Source organism: Lissotriton vulgaris, chromosome 4_1 (assembly GCF_964263255.1).
Source record: "Lissotriton vulgaris chromosome 4_1, aLisVul1.2, whole genome shotgun sequence".
Classification (NCBI taxonomy): domain Eukaryota; kingdom Metazoa; phylum Chordata; class Amphibia; order Caudata; family Salamandridae; genus Lissotriton; species Lissotriton vulgaris.
The window spans coordinates 1,771,780,950-1,771,800,731 of NC_141691.1; the positions used below are offsets into that span (position 1 = coordinate 1,771,780,950).

The window sequence follows — 19,782 nt, forward strand, 5'->3', positions numbered from 1 at the left end:
GCTCTATGACATAGTCTGTATTAAAGTTTGACATTTCTAATATTTTCTATCAACAGACCTTATATTTATTTGACTCTGGACAGGTCCTGTATGTTGCCTCATTCATCTAAAGAGTTGACATTTTAAATATATAATTCAACAAGTAGATGTTGCTCCTTAGCATTTTGCTAACAGAAAGGAAACGATTAAAAGTGCATCCTTTCTGAAAAGATCTCTATTAATTCAAGTCAACAAAAAAACAATCTGACATAAAATTGTTTTATTGGCAGATAGGTTTGCTTTCTTATTTTGTTACCTAGATTGCTGTACACCGCTTTGGGGTCTAGCCCAAACACTATTTTATCTTGAGCAATGCCGCAATTAGTCTGTGCAGAAGATCTTTATCCAGTTTACCACCCTTTACCTGCAGCCATTAGTTAATTCCTGCGTTAAAACACAAGTTAGAAAACTGGAAATTGCAGGGAAATATTGGGTTAGATGAAGGCCATTCTTCTTCCAAGTATCACTTATCACAGATTTGTTAGCAAGAAAGCTCCTGGAACTTAATATCTGCTCACTTTCAAGGTCGCACCAGGCCCTCAATTTTACACAATGCCATAGGTTTCACACTTTTTATGATGGGAATGCAAGCCAAGCATTTATGGTACCTTGCAGATATGGAGGGGTCTATAAAACCTCTGGGGTTAGAAAGAAGACACTTGCTTTGGTTATGTTTTTGCCCAAGCAGGATCTAGTTGGGCATTTAATTATTTCAAACTCTTGAGCCTATGTAATGCATTAGGGAAACGTTGTAGTTCTGTGTCTGTGGAGAATGCGTTGCATCCTTTTTTACTTTGCTTTGGAAGAAGAATGGTCCGCTCCCTGACTTCCTGTTCCTGGGTTATGTTTCTACCTTCGAATAAAACCTATGTTTGTGATTGTGAAGAAGGAAAAAAGCTTGAAGATGAAGACGTGCCTGTAAATTATACTGTTTTGGCTGATCGTAGTGGTGGAGGGAATTCCTAGTCAACAGCACCCCTTGTTTCTTTCCTAATAGCAAACTGTTTATGAAAACACTCTCAGAGACAATGCTCACGTCATGGAAATTGCATTCAAAAAGACATGACACTCATTTACTCCATATTAGGTTAAGATGCATATGAAGACAAAGATGTACTCTGTTACATGTTACCTTTTTGCTCAATATTTTCCTTCCATCCTTTCTCATTGACATTTAAAGAAATGATGGACTGCCCAATGATGTAACTGCTCTTCTGGTATCTCTTGGGTGCGTGGGTACTACAGCTGTGGCAGCCAGTCGTAGGTATAAGCCTAGCAGGAGACATTCCTCCAGTACCTTGAACCGGTGCTTCAAAGTATTGGTTCATTACGAAGGGAGTGTGTCAGACTATTGTGCTATGAATGTCTAACAGTGGGTCTTCAATGGCTCATTACCACCAGTGCTGCACAGTGAAGAAATATGCATATTTATTAACTTTCAAAAAACAAATTGGCCATCAGTATGAGTTCCGGATGGCAAATGCAGAATATCTGATACACATCTAGCCACAGATTTCTTACTTTCGAATCCTCCCCAGGTGCGAGACTGGATCCGGAAATGTTCCCATAGTGCGTTAGAAGAGTGTGCAACTCGGCTCTGTATCAACAATGTCCTCACTATGTGACATGGATGGAGTCCATATAACCCCCTCACTGATGTACTGGCGTCAGTTCCATCTTTTCTGCACTTGCAGCGTGGATCTGGAGTGGTTAGGGGTCCGTTTTTCGGCCCGTCTTGACATTTTGTTGAGGAAACAGTGTGCTTTTTGATGATGTCTTGTATCTGACAGATGTCAGCTATAGAGCCTCATACCATATCTCTGTGGTGCGTTGGAGAACACCATGACTCCGAGGAGTGTGGTTCCTGTCTACGTCTTCGGCTAAAGGCGTTGAGGGAGCGTCGTATGAAACTTCTGCTGGCACGACTATCAGAGGAGCTGCGTCGTCGTCGATCCTCGTTAACGTTCAGAGACCGATTGAGGAGCTGTTTGTGTGGGGGGCTGTCGACCTCGAAAGAGGCTCTGAAGGATAAACGGTCAAAACTTTAGTGCATCCCTGACATTTCTCCCAGTCTTTGGTTGCGAAGTGTTCACAGAAGTCTTTCCCTCACCTACCAATATTCCCTGGAGCCGGGACAGCTCCAGCCCACATGCAAGAATGTAACAATTCTCTGCATAAAGTCTTTGGGCTCTCCTCTGGAAGGCTTTTGTGCCCCAAGGAGGGGAGAGGTGCCCTGACTGAATCCTTGCCGGCGGATTTGCCCTCGTTGTCAGTTGGGCCCTCTGAATCCGTTATCAGATTCGAGGCCGTGCTGGTCCAGAGCCCTTTGGGGCTACCACCTTCGGGTCAGGTCTGCCACTGATGGCAGCACTGATCAACACTGAGCCCATTACTCTTTCTTATGTCAATGCGACGCTGCATCGGCACCAGTGGTGCTGTCTGCTTTAGGCAAATCTCCATCTGTCTCTGTCAATGTTTTCCCTATAGAATCGCACAATTTTGAAGGTGAAAGAGAGACTATGGGGTGTCAAGACACTTTGGGCAGTCCTGAAAAAGCCTCTTTTGGAGGACAATTGGCTGACTGAACTGGGTGAGATAGTGGGCATGTGTCCTCCCCAGTTTCAAATTTACTTACTCCACCTGGTATGGCAACAGAGGCGGGTTCCTCTTATGCAAACATATTGAGGAAAACAGCTGTGGTCATAGGTTGCCAGTTTCCCTCAGTGGAATTATCCACAGATCCATTATTGGGAGTTCTTCACCAAGGTGAGATGGGACTGGATTCTTTACTCCTTTATAATGAGTCTCTGTATGACCTTCTGTTAGGAGCTTGGGCAAAGTCTGTTACGGGTGCTCTAGTTTAACGGGCTGTGGCCCACAGGCATCAAACCATCCCTGGGAACCCAGTTAGTCTCTTGGGTCATCTTAGCACGAAAGGACTGGGGGGACAGGCTGCTATGGCTTCGCCGGATCCTAGTCTCCGTACTTTAGTTCCACCAAATAAAGTGCCCAGATGGCTGGAATACTGTGAAAGGAATATATAAGTTTCTTTTAGTTCAGCCTTGAGGTCTCTGAACACAGCATGTGTTTTGGGCAGATTTTCTCATGCTTTATGGGACTCAGTGGCGCATCTGGTGCATTCTCTACCCCAGGAAGCCAGGGGTAGACTCCTTCAAGTAATATAAGATGGCAGGGAAGATACTAAATTCACCATGATTCAGTGGGTAGAGCTATAGCTCAGTCAGAGCCGCTGTGCAGACATGCATGACTGCGTCAATCTATGTTTTCAGAGGCTGTACAGAATAGCCAGAAAGATATGCCCTTATAGTGTACATTTGTTTTGGGTACGTGCTGATTTGGTTTTATTACGATTCAGGGCTGGTCAGTGTGACAAAGCCACCTAGGCATGTCTTTGAATGGTTTGGTTGGATTCTTTCTTTCTTCTTGTAAGGAGGAAATGTCTCTACATGATTGAGTTGGAATATACATTTCATCTGGTGGCCACCAGTGTTGTGTTTCTGCTATCTGCAGGGGTTTATGGTTGTTTACATAACCTTGTGATTCTTTAGACGTTTTATCATGGATATTATATGAGCAGTTATTCTAAAGGACTCTTTTCTAGTGAAGTTGTATTCTTTTAAGATGTTACCTACTAGCATATGATAGGTTTTCTTTATTTCTAATTACTATTAGGTGTAGAAGAGGTGATTTTCTAAATTGGGTCTGTCATTGACAGCTTTTCACGTGTTTATTTCTGTTTTAATCCTTAATGGGTTGCTGCCTGATACACAGGCCATGTAGATTTTTCTTTACTCTGTAGAAAAGCTTATGCTCAAGAGTTGATAACCATTATGGTTTGTTACATCCTCTGTGTAGAGCATATTTTGTATGCTGGATACGCAGTTATATATAGACATCATGAACTGAGATCGCTCAGCTTTTGAACACATATTGTAAGAGAGTTATTTGAAATAATCCTCTTATTTCTGTTGTTAAAATGTGACAGTGGCTTATATATATATAGTGACTAATGTTTTTGCTGCTGCTCTAAACGCCAATAAATGAACTTTTGAAGAATACGTCGATTCTGTCCGTACTTCATACTGTCCTGTGGAGTTTAGGACTTGTGTATGGTTGCCTGGATATATATATATATATATATATATATATATATATATATATATATATATATATATATATATATATATATATATATATATATAGTATTTTTGTGACCTTACACCTATGTTTGGGTTAATCTTGCTGTCCTTTAACCCCTTGCCTGCTCATGACGGAACCACGCCGTCATGAGCCATGGGCGGAGTGTGCACATGATGGCGTGGTTTCATCATGCGGCTGCCACTCCTCCTACGCGGCATTAATTCCCCGCCTGTGTGGGCGAATTAATAAGCGGGCCGGCCGTGACGGAACCACGCCGTCATGAACACAGGCCGCTCGTGACTCATGACACCGTGGTTCCGTCACGAGTATGGCGTTGCTGCGCTCACCCCCCACCCTCCTGCTGCGAAATTAGCGCTGCGGCCAAGGGGTTAATAGAATGATGTTCCATTGATGGGATTGTGCAGCACTGAGAGTTTCGGTTTAAAAATATAACTATTTTAATCTTTTGTGTCCTCAGGAAAGGTAGTTTGTACCCTACATTAACAATGTATGTGGGTATTACTTCGAACTCTGGGATTTGCTTTACATTCAAGCAATAGGAGATTTTCCTTATTGATGAAAGTAAAAATACTTAATTTATGCTAGATTAAGTGAATGGGGACCAGGTTTTTATCATCTTGTGAGTCTTAAAACACTATGGGTCCGAGCAGTATGCGATTTGGAAATCATCCCGACTGAATTGGTTTGGGAAGCCTTTCCGATTCGGTCGGAAAGACACGTTCCTGATCCGATTCAGACGGAGCAAATGCCGTTAGGAGGCCTTTCTAATACATCCGAATCGACCCCTATATTGTTTGCTCTTAATGGTCTGTTTTGTAACTATAACAGTTTGGTGGCTATTCTATACACTCATGTAGGCATTTGTTGGTTATAAATGTTCTTTAAACATTGTTTCATTTTCCTGGGTTTTTGTCAGGATGTTTTAGGTGTTCCAAAGGACGTCGTTTCTAGGTTGATTCTATCTGATGTTTGCAATTATAAAATAGCCTCAACATTGCTCTCCTTCAGAAAATCACTAAAAACGTGGCTTTGGCAACTCAACTAAAACCTATGTTCTTACTTTTCCTCCAGGAACCTTTTTGTCCAGCGCCTAGGCTCTTTGCCAACTCAACCTCTGTTCTTACTCTTCCTCCGGCAACCTTTTCGTCCAGTGCCTAGACACCCTTTGGTAATTGTGCGCTATATAAGTTTTCAAATCAATTATTACTTAAGATTTGTTTTTTATATATGATGTTTGGCATTATTACTTAAGATTTTCTTATTTTCTGAAGGAGATTTCACTCCTATAGTGTACTTTCCCAATGAAGATGTTCCTAAACGTTTGTACATGAGGTGAATAGGTGTTGCCTCATAACAACTACTTTTTGCTGAAGGCTTTTTTTTCTGTGTTGGAGGATCATTGCTCTTCTAGGTAACAACTCTTTTTCATCACTCAACTAACTCTAATTGTTTGTAGTTTGGGTTCACACTTTGCAGAGTGTTGTCTCTAGATGGAATTTACAAAATCTGTTGTTTTCTTCTTATTATAGAATCCTTTAAATTTTCCGGGTTAGTTTCGAGAGACCCTTTCTGGATCATCTGTAGATGGTTCTCTATTCATATAGTAGGGTGACGTATTGACCTTTGTTTTCTTAGGCTTTCAAGGTTTCTTTGCCATACTTACTATCTTATTCAATGTATACTACTATGGCTTGGTTGTGTCTCAGGCAATTTGCATTGCACTGTTGTTGTGGATGGTAGTTGCTTTCCTACGTAGTATGATACCCACTATGATTTCCATACTGCTGTGTCAGTATTGTTTGACTTATTACTCAGCTTTATTTTATATCTATGTCTAACAATTTTCCTCATGTTAATACAAAGGCAGTTATTCATTTTACTCCTATGTAAGTATATATCTTGGGGATATCCTAGATGTATTTGTATTATCTCTAGTTGATTTTACTAGGTATATGACTGTTTCTATGACAATAGTTGCTATTGTTATCTTCAACCCTTTTTAAAAGAGCCTTCATTATGCTTTTCCATGGGTGATGGACCTTTCTCAATGGCAGGACATGCTGTTCTGTGTTTCACAAGTATCAAACTCGCAGTTCAAGTCTGGATATGAGAGTAAACTGCTTTATATTTATAGGTTCATTTGCAAAAAATAGTCCTATTTTCATGGGTTACGTCATCGCCCTGCTTTTAATGTCTTTAGGGCTTTTCTTTCTGTAGTTCTTACCGTAGTGCTATGCTGTGAACATGCATGGGTTTGGATCCCATTAAGGGTGCAAATAGTTTTCTATTCATAATGTTGGTTGGCTTCTACCACAGTTTGTCATGCCAACATGGATAATTGTATTCACATACGTTTTATTCTGTTATGACTTTACTTTTTAATTTGTGTAGCATGTTATTGCTCACCTACATTATTATGAAGGCCTGGTCTTTTTCTCTGGTTCTAGACCGGTTTTGTTCTGGCTAGAGGCTTTTTGGTGTTGTCAGTCCGCAGACCCTCCTCCAGGGATTATATACTTTAGTATTTGAATCTAAAGTAAGGAATCTGGGGTTAGATATCTCTAGCAGATGAGCAAGTTACTTACCTTCTGTAATGCATTATCTGGTAGAGACAGGATCTAGGCGCAGATTCCTTAATGACCCTCCCATCCTGTCTGCTTTGCGAACTGAGTCCTCTTTGGTCTAAATGGTTTTCTTTCAGATAATTTGGCATAGGGCGTCTTTTTTTGTAGCACACAGTTTCAATAGGTAGTTTCTATATGTGGCTCCATGTTTTGACTGCAGAAAGTAGCAAGGAAGAAACTAACGTTGTCGCGTCTGCGAGGGGGTTATGTGGACTCTGTGGAGTTGGAGCCACATCGTGTGGACAACGTCGATACAGTCGCATGTTGCACTTTTCCGATGCGCAGATGTACTATGGAAAAATTTACATATCCAGTCTTGCACCTGAGGGAGAATTCTAAAGTAAGGAATATGCTGCTGAATCCTGTCTCTATCAGGTAATGCGTTACCGAAGTTGAGTAACTTGTTCATTAATACAATGAATAGTGTAGCACAATTAGTCTCCTAATCTACCATTTCCCCTAGGTGAACTGTAAGGTATCTATCAATGACTTGTGGGGCCCAAATAAGTAAATATAATCACCTAGCCTTTAAAACGCATAATGAGGAGCTATAATGACATATGCAAGAATGGGTGCAAAAAAAAGCTGCCACCATTTCAGGAACTTTATGTAGCCTATTCTTTCTGGATCTAACATTACACGTAAGTGAAATTTCTTCTTTCATGATCTATCATGGCAACATGTATTGATTTGTACCTCTTTGGGCTTATCCACATTCAATAAATACAGGGCCGGTACTTGCTGATATTTGTGAAGTATGTATTCACTTCAGACAATAGGGTTAGTACTCGGTTGGTGTTATATCCCTTTAGGTTTCACTTTTGTTGATTATTCCATCCTCTAGACATGAGAGCATCTGCCTTTCTGGGTAACTAAATTAAAACATCCTGAAACATATCTAAAATACATCCTCAAAAATGATAGTTCTCATTATGAAGAAAAGCTCAAATCAACGATATGAGATGCAGGCCAGGGTAAAAGAGGAAACAAAGTTCCCAAGGTAACTGATGTTGTTCATGAATTGATTGTTTTATAATAGGGCAACAGTTCAGTATCGAGTATGCATAAATGAATCTAAATACACTTAGCTGGTACTGACAGCTAAGATCTGAGTCACGTGTGTAATGTGTTACTGCTTGCTCATGGCTAATCTTTACTCCACAAGCACTTTTCTATGGCAAAAGGTACAGTATTGCATACATGTAATAAACCTCGTGGTCAACTAAGCAGATTTTTGACTGACATTACAGGAATTGTGCAGCAGCAGATAGACATCCATATCAAAGATCCAGGTCAACAGAACAACGTCCCGTGCTCGAGCGGACCAGCTCCCGCTCCCGGTCCACTGAGCGTCCTGACTCAAATCTCATGAGATCGATGCCTTCACTAGTGACTGGAAGATCTGCCCCTCCTTCACCTGCCTTATCGAGGTGAAAAAGACAATCAGACTGCTCCCTCTTTTGCCCCACCAAATCACCATTTTATTTTCCCAGTAGCTAATTTCCTTCCATTCTTGGCTGATCACTAGTAGTGATAGATACTAACCCTGATTTTTCCAACACACTACTTATATTCTGTAGCGGATATAATGGTGTGGATGCCATTTTGTACCTTGTTTACTAACAGTTTTTATCTACATCTGTTTCGTGGTTCCTTACATACAGAAATCTTGTTGGGTAGTATCCACAGAAAACACTCCATTTTTATCATAATTTTCTCTTACAGAATGCTAACTTATTTGTGTTCATCAGACATCACTACTGGAGCTATTACCATCCCATCAAATGCCTCGTTGATTTCTTGTAGTAGCTGTATATACATATATATATAATTTTTAGTTTAGCTCTACTGATTGCCTGTTCTCTGTTTTATTCAGCTCATTTGAACTGAATTACAATTTGCTGTTGCATGAGCCATTTTGTCACAAATTTGAACTGCTATTGCATCATATTGATAATTTACACCGTAAGTGTGTCTAAGAGTAAGTGGTGTCATATCACAGAAACTTTGATGAAGAAATCGGATTTGGAGTGGTGCCTCCCCAACGGGACGTTTGGTGTTGATAACATTGCTAAGCACGCTAACTGTTATGTTGTTGGTGTCATTGATGTAACATAAAATGTGCTCCTGTGTCCTACTACAAAACTGTGCAGGTGGTAGTTCCATCAACTGCGTAGGTTGGGTGTGCATTATTTTAGCGTGCACTTTAGCAGATTGTTTAACTGAATTTTAAATCCATATGTTAATGATATGATGGGCAGTGATTTAAATAGACGTATAAGCTAAGGGTCAAAGGGGAAAGCCAGGGTCAGCTTTCAGCATTGTTTAGTAAAAGTGAGATATTAATCGGTGGTAGAAGGCAGACAGAAAGGAAAGGGGATTTAGGTAATGGATGTGTGCTAGCTCCAACAGATTATATATTGCATATTAATGCAGATTTTAAGAAATCATTAACACATGTACAACGACATTGAATTTGCCTGTTGCACCCTACCGTAGCTTAATGTGGTACCCCTGCTGACTCCTTCGTGGGCCGCGCACTGCTTTACATTTTTGCACCACGTAATTTTACACTTCCAATGTAGGGGATCTAGGTTGGCCGTGTATATGTCGTCACTTTCTTTTCTTTTGCTTCTTATAAGCTTCTGTTAATGCTCTTGACTTTAACATTATTAACGACGTGCTCCAGTAGACATAAGACTCAGGGTGTGGCTTTATACTTGACATTGCACAGCAAATCGTTGTTAATAAATCTTCACCAATCAAATGTGTTTCATGTTTAATCAATCATGGCCCAGTCACTTCAGAAGATGTGCAACTCTTTGAGCTAACATAGAGACAATTACTAAATGTTTCTTTGTAGACTTTCTAAAGATACTGTTAACGGTTTTTACCTCCAAAAAGAAACTTTCTAACATACTCAGTAAATAGGAGCAGGTGGTGATAGGGAGGTCGAAACGTGACTTACTTTTCTCTGAGCTGTTTATAAAGTGAGTTTGTACAGAAACAAAGCAATGAAAACGTTCACTGTTGAGACCAGGCACAATATGTTAAGGTACCAGAGGTAGTGAACCCATTCTTCGCTTTCCTTACAGGAGATGTGAAGTGCACCTATGTGTGCGTCTTTTATATTGATAAATACTATGTTTATGGCAAAAACTTGAAATTACAACAGTTTGAATTCTGTGGTTGTTTAATGTTCTTGCAAAACGTAAACATGGAAAACGTTTCATTTATAGAAATCTAACGAAGTAGAGCCATGCTTTTAATGTGGTGCTTCTACTGAGCTTTGATTTACTGAACACATCTTTCCAGTTGTTTTTATGATGACCAATGAATGTGATTTTTTGTGTTTTAGAACTTTATTTTCTCAATTCAATGTATGTCTGTAGGTCACATCCTCGTACTGGCTCTGTCCAAACAAGCCCTTCCAACACACCATTGGCCGGACGCAGAGGTCGCCAGTTACCACAGCTTCCACCAAAAGGGACCCTGGAGAGAAGTGAGTCTTTATTTAAAAATAGTGGCTCTTCTTTTCAGTTCATCCAAGAATGAAAGTCTAAAAGTATTAATGGTTTTCATTTTGGGTTACTTTTATGTCTGTTTTTTGGAATTAGCGGCAAAGGGTGTACATTAATGCTGTTTCTGAGGTTAGTCACTGAGAAATGCTTTGTAGAGGTTTCATGCTTGTTCCACGGTATACATTATACATAACATACAATGGTCCAAATCACAAACACAGGGCTAATTGCGTTTCAGGTTCAAACTCCTATTTAGTCGACCAGTATTCACCCATGCACTAATTGTACCTATGTCACTTCTCCATGTGCCAGTAATGCATCCTACGCTATGGGCCCACGTGTTTATGGCCGGTAAAAAACTAGCAAGGATCTTGCCAAATATTGTGAATTCTGACTTGCTGACCCTAGGACATGTTCCAGGTTACAAAATCATGATTTGTGCACTCTGAACTCCAGCGAGCAGAAATCGGAATTTGGTTTCAATTGTCCACAAGAGGTTGCCAGGATTTACCTGCCAAAAACGTGTTGACAAATAGTGCAGGGTGCTTATTCTGCATATATACAAATACTGCTGGAATCTCTTTTCAGGTCCACCCAAAATGGAAGTCGCCCTTTAAGTTGTTATTAGTGTGGGGTTCCTGTACACGGCCAGCTGTGCCTAAGGGAGACAGCTAGGTCTACTCATGGCTGGGTGGAGAAGACTGCTCCATTTGGGGAACATATGTGGCTCTGTGGTTGGTTTTGGGCTGGTTCAACGTAGGCGATCTCGCAGAAGCAAAACCTTCTGGGGGTGGGAGCGCCAGCTTTAATGCCTCATTTGTCTAGGAGAGGCTAATCGCCTTACGGAGGCGAGAGAGGCAGCCATAATGGCGCTCTCAAGCTTACAGTTGCAGCCTTAAAAGTTAGTCTATTTAAAAACTCACATAATGACGAGAAGAAAAATTTAATTTCTTTCTGCCGCTGTAGAAATTCTTCAAATGGATACTAGACAATGTCCTCTGTGGTTATGGTATACAGTGACTGCAAAGCTGACAGGTGTTTTTAAGGCAAAGAAACGCATTTCAAAGCACTTGCTGTCCATGCTTCAGAAGAGTGGCTTGATTTAGATTATAATGTACCACATTTGTATTTGTGTTATGTGGTTGTTTGGGAAATATTATGAGTACTTGTAAATTCTAGACACAAACATACAGCAGCTCAACCTGTCATATGAAATCAATAAATGACTGCCGGCATAATAACTAGTGTGCACAGAGCTATGAGGCTAAGAGGCTCCGAGCAGGTATTGCTAAAGTATATTCCCTAAAGGACAGTGTGCGTGGCGGTTTCCATTGCCCAGTGGCGGAGGTACAGTCTACAGAAGCTATAGGTCTGTAGGTCACTTACATTTGAAAAAATGGACAGGAAATTCTGATCTTCTCCAGTCTGATCTCGCTCAGTTCCGCACCAAAACCTTAAGGTACATCCAAAATGATATTTCCATACCACTAGTGCAGTCCTTTCAGACTATATTACATTTGTTAGACACTTGTGTAGAACTGCTTTACAGTAGGATGAAAGGATATCTGTTAGCAAGCGCAGGTGGTTGGGGTAAAAAAGTTGACCCCAACGAAACACATGATCTGAGAGCTTAGCATGCAATTTGCCAGGCATTTAGTTACCTCGGATCTGTAGTTTGTTTTTGTTATTTACATTTTATGAACCTGTAAATAGAACGTAAACTTTCATACGCAGTGCTTCAGTATCATAACGTATTAATAAAAACATTTAGCCTAATGACGTTTCCATGTAGATAAAAGAGGTTGCGCCGAAAGTAAGAAATACACCAAAAACATGTGTAAAGATATATAAATAAATAATCCATGTAAGCCTAGTGTTCTCTAGTTTCTCATTTGGACTGACATGTTCGGTAGCAATGAAAGGTGTAACTGGCTTTATCCCAAGAAATACACAATGTGGTTGTGTGTTGTACCACGGAGGTATGGAGAATGTGATGGGTTCCTTTGATTTCACACTGTGCAGCCAGGTGAACGCTGATGTCCATGGTGGACTCAACTTTAATCTCTATTTTTGCTGTACCCTTGTTTCCCACAGCCAAATAGTACAATAGGAAGTTGTACACAATAAGGTCGCTATGACCACTGCGGAATCAAAAAAGAAAATCTGCTGCTCTTTTTTTCTTATGAAGATGCATACTGTGCCTTTTGCAAATGGTTTTAACCCATGTGCTCTGGTTCTTTCTCCCCCCTTTTTATTTTCCCTAGAAAATGGAGACAAGGAGATAGAGCTTTATGAAGGTCTGTACTAAACGGAGGGTTTGTTTTGTGCCAAAAGCCTTTAGGGGGCTGTCCAAGCAAGAATAAACCCAACTGCAATTGATATGTATTTTGTGCACGTGTGCAGTCTCTTTTTAGGCCGCTCAGAGGTGTGCTACAATGAAAAGATAGTTCCACCTTTGGTATATTATACTTGGTCTTCACTTATAAGTACATACTTTCTCGTGCCCAAGTTAAGGGCCAGGCCCTAGCCCACATCTAGGAAACTCACTGCCACTTCAGATTGGAGTTTTTTATATTGGTAAAAATAATGTTCTGCTTAACGTTAAACTTTAACCCCTTAAGTGCTCCCTCGTGGTATCTAGTGGACCCTAACCTCTGCGGCATTCGCTAGCCCCGCTGTGAAGGAGTGAGAGCCAAGTAACATTAGCAGCTTCCCCTTCCAGATAGCCTATACAATATCAATTGCAGTCTCTGTGTCATTCAGCCTGTTTGTTTGAGTGTGCTTCATATAGTTCTTTTTCTCCCATTTCTGTCTATGCTCTTTCTCCTGGTGTTCAGAGTGTGTTTTGATAGTTGTTGGTTTCACAGATCACCACCCTGGTATATGCCTTCATACATCCATAAATATCTTTGCAAGAGTGCTACAGTATATCTCTTTTACATTTGATCGACACCTGATGTGATCAAACGCTTGTAATAATTCTTCATAAGAAAAGTTGAAGCTTTGTAGGACTACTATAAATTGTTAGTTTTGGCTTTGAATTAAACACTAAAGTTTTGGCATGAGTGAGAAGTACATGTTAAGGCCCTGCACTTTGGTTACATTTTAAACAGCAATACATATGGACGCTCTTTGACTATCTGTTGATTTTCCTGGTGAAAAAATTAAAATATTTCCAGTAGGCCATTTTTAGAACTTTAAATTACTGTTTCTTCATCATGAAAACTTGGAAATCCACAGAGGTCTAATATGCATGGGAAGCTGGAAGGAAACACCTATAATTGGACCTAAAGTGAAGATAACTAGAGAAGCTATTTGCAGTAGTACGTACCTTTAGAAGTACACAAGCATGCTTCTAGAATAAGGCACTACGAATATTATCTAAATACTTTTCTTGTGTTAGTTAGATCTCAATGTGCTTCACAAAATAACCTCCTACTGAATAATGTACATTCATTTTTCAGTACAGTATATGTAAGAGATGGGTGCTATACCCCATTTTAACTTACCTATGAAATATCGGTTGACTTTTTATGAAACTCTGCGAAATAGCCTATGAAAGTTTAAACTGACTCTGTAAGGTCTTGTAATTAGATTGTGATAAAAACCATTAGCATTAATGTTCAATTCTAAGGGGACTTAGTAGGGGGAATCAAATTGCTTCACATCTTAACAGTGTGATGTTCTTATTTAGGGTCAGTTATTTGTTCGATCAAATAACTTTATTAGATTCATTAGAATCATAAAAGTTTACACAATAAAAAATCTAAAAGCAATTACAAAATTCGCACATATTCCCTTCCATAGATCCTAATAAACCAACAAAATTAATCAATTTTAAAATCATCACAGCTATCCCCACCTCAGTTTGTACAATTAACTAAAAGAAAATTCTTAGTAAAATGAATAAAATTAGATTAGTCAGTTATTCAATTTGAAACAATTACTTTGAGACTGTCATTGGTGTATGGTATTGTAACAGAGAGATTTCTCCTATGTAGGTCTTTTATGGCTTGACTTGTACCTTAAACACACAACGGCCAAGCATATGTGTGTATTGAATGGCTATATAGGTTTATCTTTATGTGGGTGGAACAAATGCTTTATGTACACACACTATTATAGAAAGAATTCAAATATATACTCTGAGACAGTGGAACAACAACCACCTAACATCCAAAAGGAGCTTACAACCCCCTCCCTTCAAGGAGTATTTCAGCGCCCCTTCTAACAACCAATCCTTATCCACTGGCCTAACCTAAAAGGATGCCAAGTGCTAACACAATTGGTCAACACACTCCCATCACACCTTAACTTTCTGATTCAACTTCCTCCTAATTCCAAACCAGTTGTCCAGCACTCCCTTGGTCTCATTGCTAGGTCTGCACTATACTATACCCAATTCAGTGATATAATGCAATGAAATTAGTACATCACTCCATTTGTGCTAGTCCACTCTGACCCCTCAAACATGTGAATTCAGTCAACCTATGCTACCTTCATGACCACCATTCACCATGGGATTTATTCTGGATGAGGGACTCCCATGATAACTAGTTCTGGTACACCTTATTCTTACCTTGCCAATCTTTGTAATCATAATCAGGTGAGCGCTCTCATTTTGGGGTAAATTCGCATCTTCATTTATTTGTTTTTTGAATGACAGTGTTCATGGAAATTAACCTCCCCTCTGCAGAATACCATAAGAATAGATAGATCCTTTGGGTTAGTCTTGAAGACTTGCCCCTTTCCTGAATGCTGACCTGTTCAACACGACTAAGACTGTGTGGTATTTATTGACTTTACCCTCTGTTCTTTTACTGACATACTTCATGACTTCCAGGTTTGGGTGTCATCCACAGAACATTCAAATTGTTTCATTGAGTTGCTAAAGGGGAAATCAAAATTGATGGATAAATTATCATGCCGTTGTAAAATGTTGGTCGGTGAGAGTAGAACGTCCTAATTTGAAGATTCAGGATAGCCAAACATAGTCTGTTAGATGATAAAGGACGACTGACAGGTCAATTGCACAGACTCCTTAAGCAGAGAAGTACTTCTTGGAACAGGTGGAAGTTGGAGCCAGCAGATTGTAAAGTCAGGGCAAGAGTGCATGGTGCAGTGCTCTCAATAACTTCCTTCTTCACCTTTGCCTGTCTCCCCCACCAAGAATCTAATAGTGATTGCATTTATTCTGATAAGGGATAAACAAAACGATTTAGGTAATGTTTCAACTTCCCGAGTTTTTGAGAAAGTCTGGATTTGCAAAGATGCTGTGCCTTTTGACATTACTTCTCATATTGCTCCCAGCTATCTCTTGCTAACGGCCGGCGTGTAAGTCCTCATGTTAATAATATGAAACAGCCACGAAAGAAACATTACCACCTAACAGAGAGGTTGGTGTTATTAGCATGCAACTCGGTGGTAATCTTTATATTGACCTTGAAAGGGTGCAGATTTTAAACAGGCATATGTATCTCTAGGTAATTCACCCCACGTTTCGATTTTGCTGGGATTTAGACCTTTGACCTTTAGGCTGCAAACCTATCCTTTATTGTAAACCCAGGAATCACTTAGTGGAATGACTTGCATCTGACCTACAATGTATATGCAGATCTCGGTAGCAGTTATGATAATTTGCTTTACCATCTTATTAAGCAGAAAAAGGTAGATGACATGTGGGCAGGTTTAAAGATTTTCAAAAATGCCTGTGCCAAAATGCATATGCTTATGAACGTTTGAGTAGGCATCGATAAGCCCAGACTGGCATAGTCAGTCATTTGTCAGTTATGAATAGCCTGTCTTATGTAAGGTGTGTATGCCTAACTTGGTTGTCTCAACACTAGTCTTTCTGACATTTCATAAGCACTAATATATAGGCCTAAAGCAGGGTAAATCATAATTTAAGCATATATAGCTTCCTACATGCCAGGCTGTAGCTGAATCTACCACAGCTTTACTGGCATTTCAGAGGTACTATCCTACCAGCAAACAATCCTGATAAAGTGGTGCCTCTAAAAGCCTGTTTATTATCCAGAAGACACAATCACATGTAGGGCTTTCCAGGTATGACCCTACCATAGTCCCTCAAGCATTTTAGATCAGGGGTGTCTGATGGCCAGAGCAAATGAGATACGTGCAAGGGCATTGATACTAGCTGGGAATTTACTTAGTCAATGTCTATCCTGACCATCTGGCCAGGATCCAACGTCTCCCACCAGTACTGGGCACCCTGTTTTTTAGGCACTAAAATTCCTCATAAGGTTAACTTAAAACAAACTGTGCAATACCTTCACTAGTTTTGTTAAATAAAAACAATTTTAAAAAGATGAAAAAGTTATAAAAATGCTAGTTAGAGGTATCAACTAGATCTGACAGTGAGGCACAACACTTCAATCAGAGTGCCAAAAATCCTAGCACAAGGCCTGAATCCTAGAATTCATGTCTCATTCAATCCAGTTACTGGAACTGTCAGGGGAATAGATTTTTCTGATTAGGCAAAACATATGTCACAACCATCTCTATAAATTGTAAAGCCATGATATGTGTGCTCATTGGTGCCAACCTCTGGGTCTATCTATGTCCCCAAAGAAAAAAAGAAAATCTCTATTGCTCCAATCAATATCTTGCACATTGCGATAGGATTTAACAATGGGTCAAGTATTATTAACTTTGCCAGCAATTGCCTTGTCTTTAAATAACAGAAGTTGGTTTGAAGTCTCTATTCTAAAATGTATAATGCCTCATCAGTAGCTTTCTAGTTGAGACTTTATCTATACACTTACCCACCGCTTCATAGATAATAAAGCAGATTTTGTCTCTATGGCTTAATTTCTAGATCCTATCTAAGTGGGATCATAGAAGACACCACTGGTTGCTGTTTCAATTAGATGAAGAAGAGCATGGAGTGTCCCTATATTTTTCCACATTTTTACCTTCCACTACTACTTTAGCATTGCATGCCTCTGTAGCCGCTTAATAAATTAGTTTACAGATCTTTTGTAACATCTGTGGGTGATACCTCTCTTTTTGGCTGTTTTTACTCTCTGTTTTATTTTGTAGCTAAATTGAACCCACTAACTTGCTTACTTCTTTTACCAGTATTTGCCTATGTTGTACATGATGGTTAAATTTTTCCTACCACCATAATATGTGTTAGTCTGCCACAAATGTGATAGATATTCGTCCACCTTATTAGAAGTGCCATCGGAAAAAAAAAAGTGCCATCGAATATAATGCTTTTGTAATAAGGTGGATGGAATATCTGCCGCATTTGTGACTGAGTAACCAAGCTTTAAATCAGGCCCTTAGACTTAGCAAGTAAATGTATTTCTGAAAAATGTAATAGGGATGGAATGAGAATACAATCTTGTCTTGTCATTACTCATCTCAATCATAGATACTACCGTATTTTCCGGCGTATAAGACGACCCGGCGTATAAGACGACCCCCTACTTTGGCAGAAAAATTTTAGGTTTTGTGCTATACTCGCCGTATAAGACGACCCCCCACTTCCAGCGCAGCATAGCCATTCCGAGTATGTACCGGTATTTTGAACTTACCGTATTAGTCTAGTCCTCCTCCCTGTGGGTGAGCAGTAAGGCTTTATCAGTGGGCAGTGGGTACCTATAAGCGTTTATTGGGTGAGCAGTAAGGCTTTATCAGTGGGCAGTGGGTACCTATAAGCGTTTATTTTACAAACTGAAAGACTGAACGCAAAGAAATTGGTTGTAGAAACAATCTTGCTTTACTCGGAATATTTTTATTTAAAACCATATCAAAAACTGTCACTTCTGAATATACCGGTACGGTACGGCAAACATAAATAACGTAGTGCATGAAACAGTGCAAGTGCATTAAACGTTCCATAACTTCCCATAAATCCAAGCGATTTCTACAGGATTTATAACGTTCCCTTTAAAAGCCTTCAAAATCCTCCTCTTCGTCATCTGATCTCATAAGTAAGTCAATGAGATCTTGTGGTACATCTGTAAGGCAGTCATCGTATGGATCTTGTACCAATTCCGTATCAGATGATGTGGTCTCTTCTTCGGCATCCTCTTCACCTTCCCACAGATAGTCGTCCTCCATACCATCTAATGAATTCGATATGCCACACTTCTTGAAAGACTTTATGACTGTTTCTGCATCGATGTCGTTCCAGGCCTTTATGACAAAGTTGCACAAAACATCCAACTGTGGAGCACGCATGTTTCCTCCTTTTGTGAATGTTTTTTCACCGCTAACCATCCACTCATTCCACTGTTCTCGGATGCGATCTTTAAATGGCTTGTTTAGGCACACATCCAGTGGCTGCACCAACGATGTCAGTCCTCCAGGTATAACTGCAGCATCCGTTTTTAGTCTTGCCAGCCTTTGCTTGGTGCTGGGAGTTAAATGAGCCCTGAACATATCCCACACCAGTAGACTACGCCTTTGTAGAAGTCCACCTGGTCGCCTGCTCCATACGTTATCAAGCCATAGCTTTACCCCTTCTTCATCCATCCATCCTTTCTCATTCACATGCACAAAACAACCAACAGGAAACTTGAGTTTCGGCATTGTTTTTCTTTTAAAAATAACCATTGGTCTCAGTTTGCCACCATCAGCTGTGCATGCAAGTACCACAGTGAAACTGGACTTCTCATGTCCTGTTGTTTTTATTAAAATTGTCTTTTCGCCTTTTTGATGGACAGTTTTGTTGGCAATCATATCAAAATTCATCGGAGTTTCATCCATGTTTCCGATGCTACTTAGCGCATACACATGTTCATTGCGCAGCCTAATGACGTAGCGATGGAAGCTATGCATTTTGGCATCAAGATCCGCAGGTAATTTCTGGGCAATTTTTGTCTTTTGCCGCAATACCAGATTATGCCTTCCCAAGAATCTGGTACACCAGGACACAGTGGCCTTAAATCTGTGGCTGAGATCGGGATTAGATTTGGCCCACTGAAGTGCAACCAATCGGATTTTATTTCGGGTCACGACATACCCGCTTTGCCGATGCTCGGCCACCATGTCTGCTACATGCTTTTCCAGTTCTGGCCAATGTGGGGTGCCTCTTCTTAGTGCACACTTGCCCCTTGGCATACTCCGCAATGCTTGCTCATTTGCTCTCCAGGCCCGAACCATCTTCTCTGTCACTCCATATTGCCTAGCAGCAGCACAGTTATTATGTTCCGTGGCAAAAGCCACAACTTTGAGTTTGTAGCTGGCTTCATATTTCCTTCTCCTTGCCACTGCTGGAGCCTTGCTGAGTTCTAGACTGCCAGCCATTTGCTCTGGATGCGCTGCTGGAGCCTTGCCGGGTTCTTCGCTGTCTGCCATTTGCACGGAATGTGCTGCTGGAGCCTTGCCGGGTTCTTGACTGTCAGCCATTTGCACTCGATGTACGGTACTGGTGCTGTACAGTA

The 19,782-nt window shown here is 40.3% G+C and overlaps 1 protein-coding gene across 2 annotated transcripts in view; it reads left to right on the forward strand.

The window, feature by feature from the left end:
* The window catches only part of RIMS2 (regulating synaptic membrane exocytosis 2), a 1,859,827-nt gene that overhangs the window by 1,429,747 nt on the left and 410,298 nt on the right, over nt 1-19,782 (forward strand). The window contains exons 24-26 of one of the 2 annotated variants that reach the window (XM_086966100.1): nt 8,096-8,275; nt 10,238-10,347; nt 12,631-12,663. In XM_086966100.1, coding sequence (XP_086822226.1) covers nt 8,096-8,275; nt 10,238-10,347; nt 12,631-12,663 — 323 coding nt within the window. The remainder of the gene's footprint in view (nt 1-8,095; nt 8,276-10,237; nt 10,348-12,630; nt 12,664-19,782) is intronic. The other variant, XM_086966101.1, reaches the window with a different exon arrangement.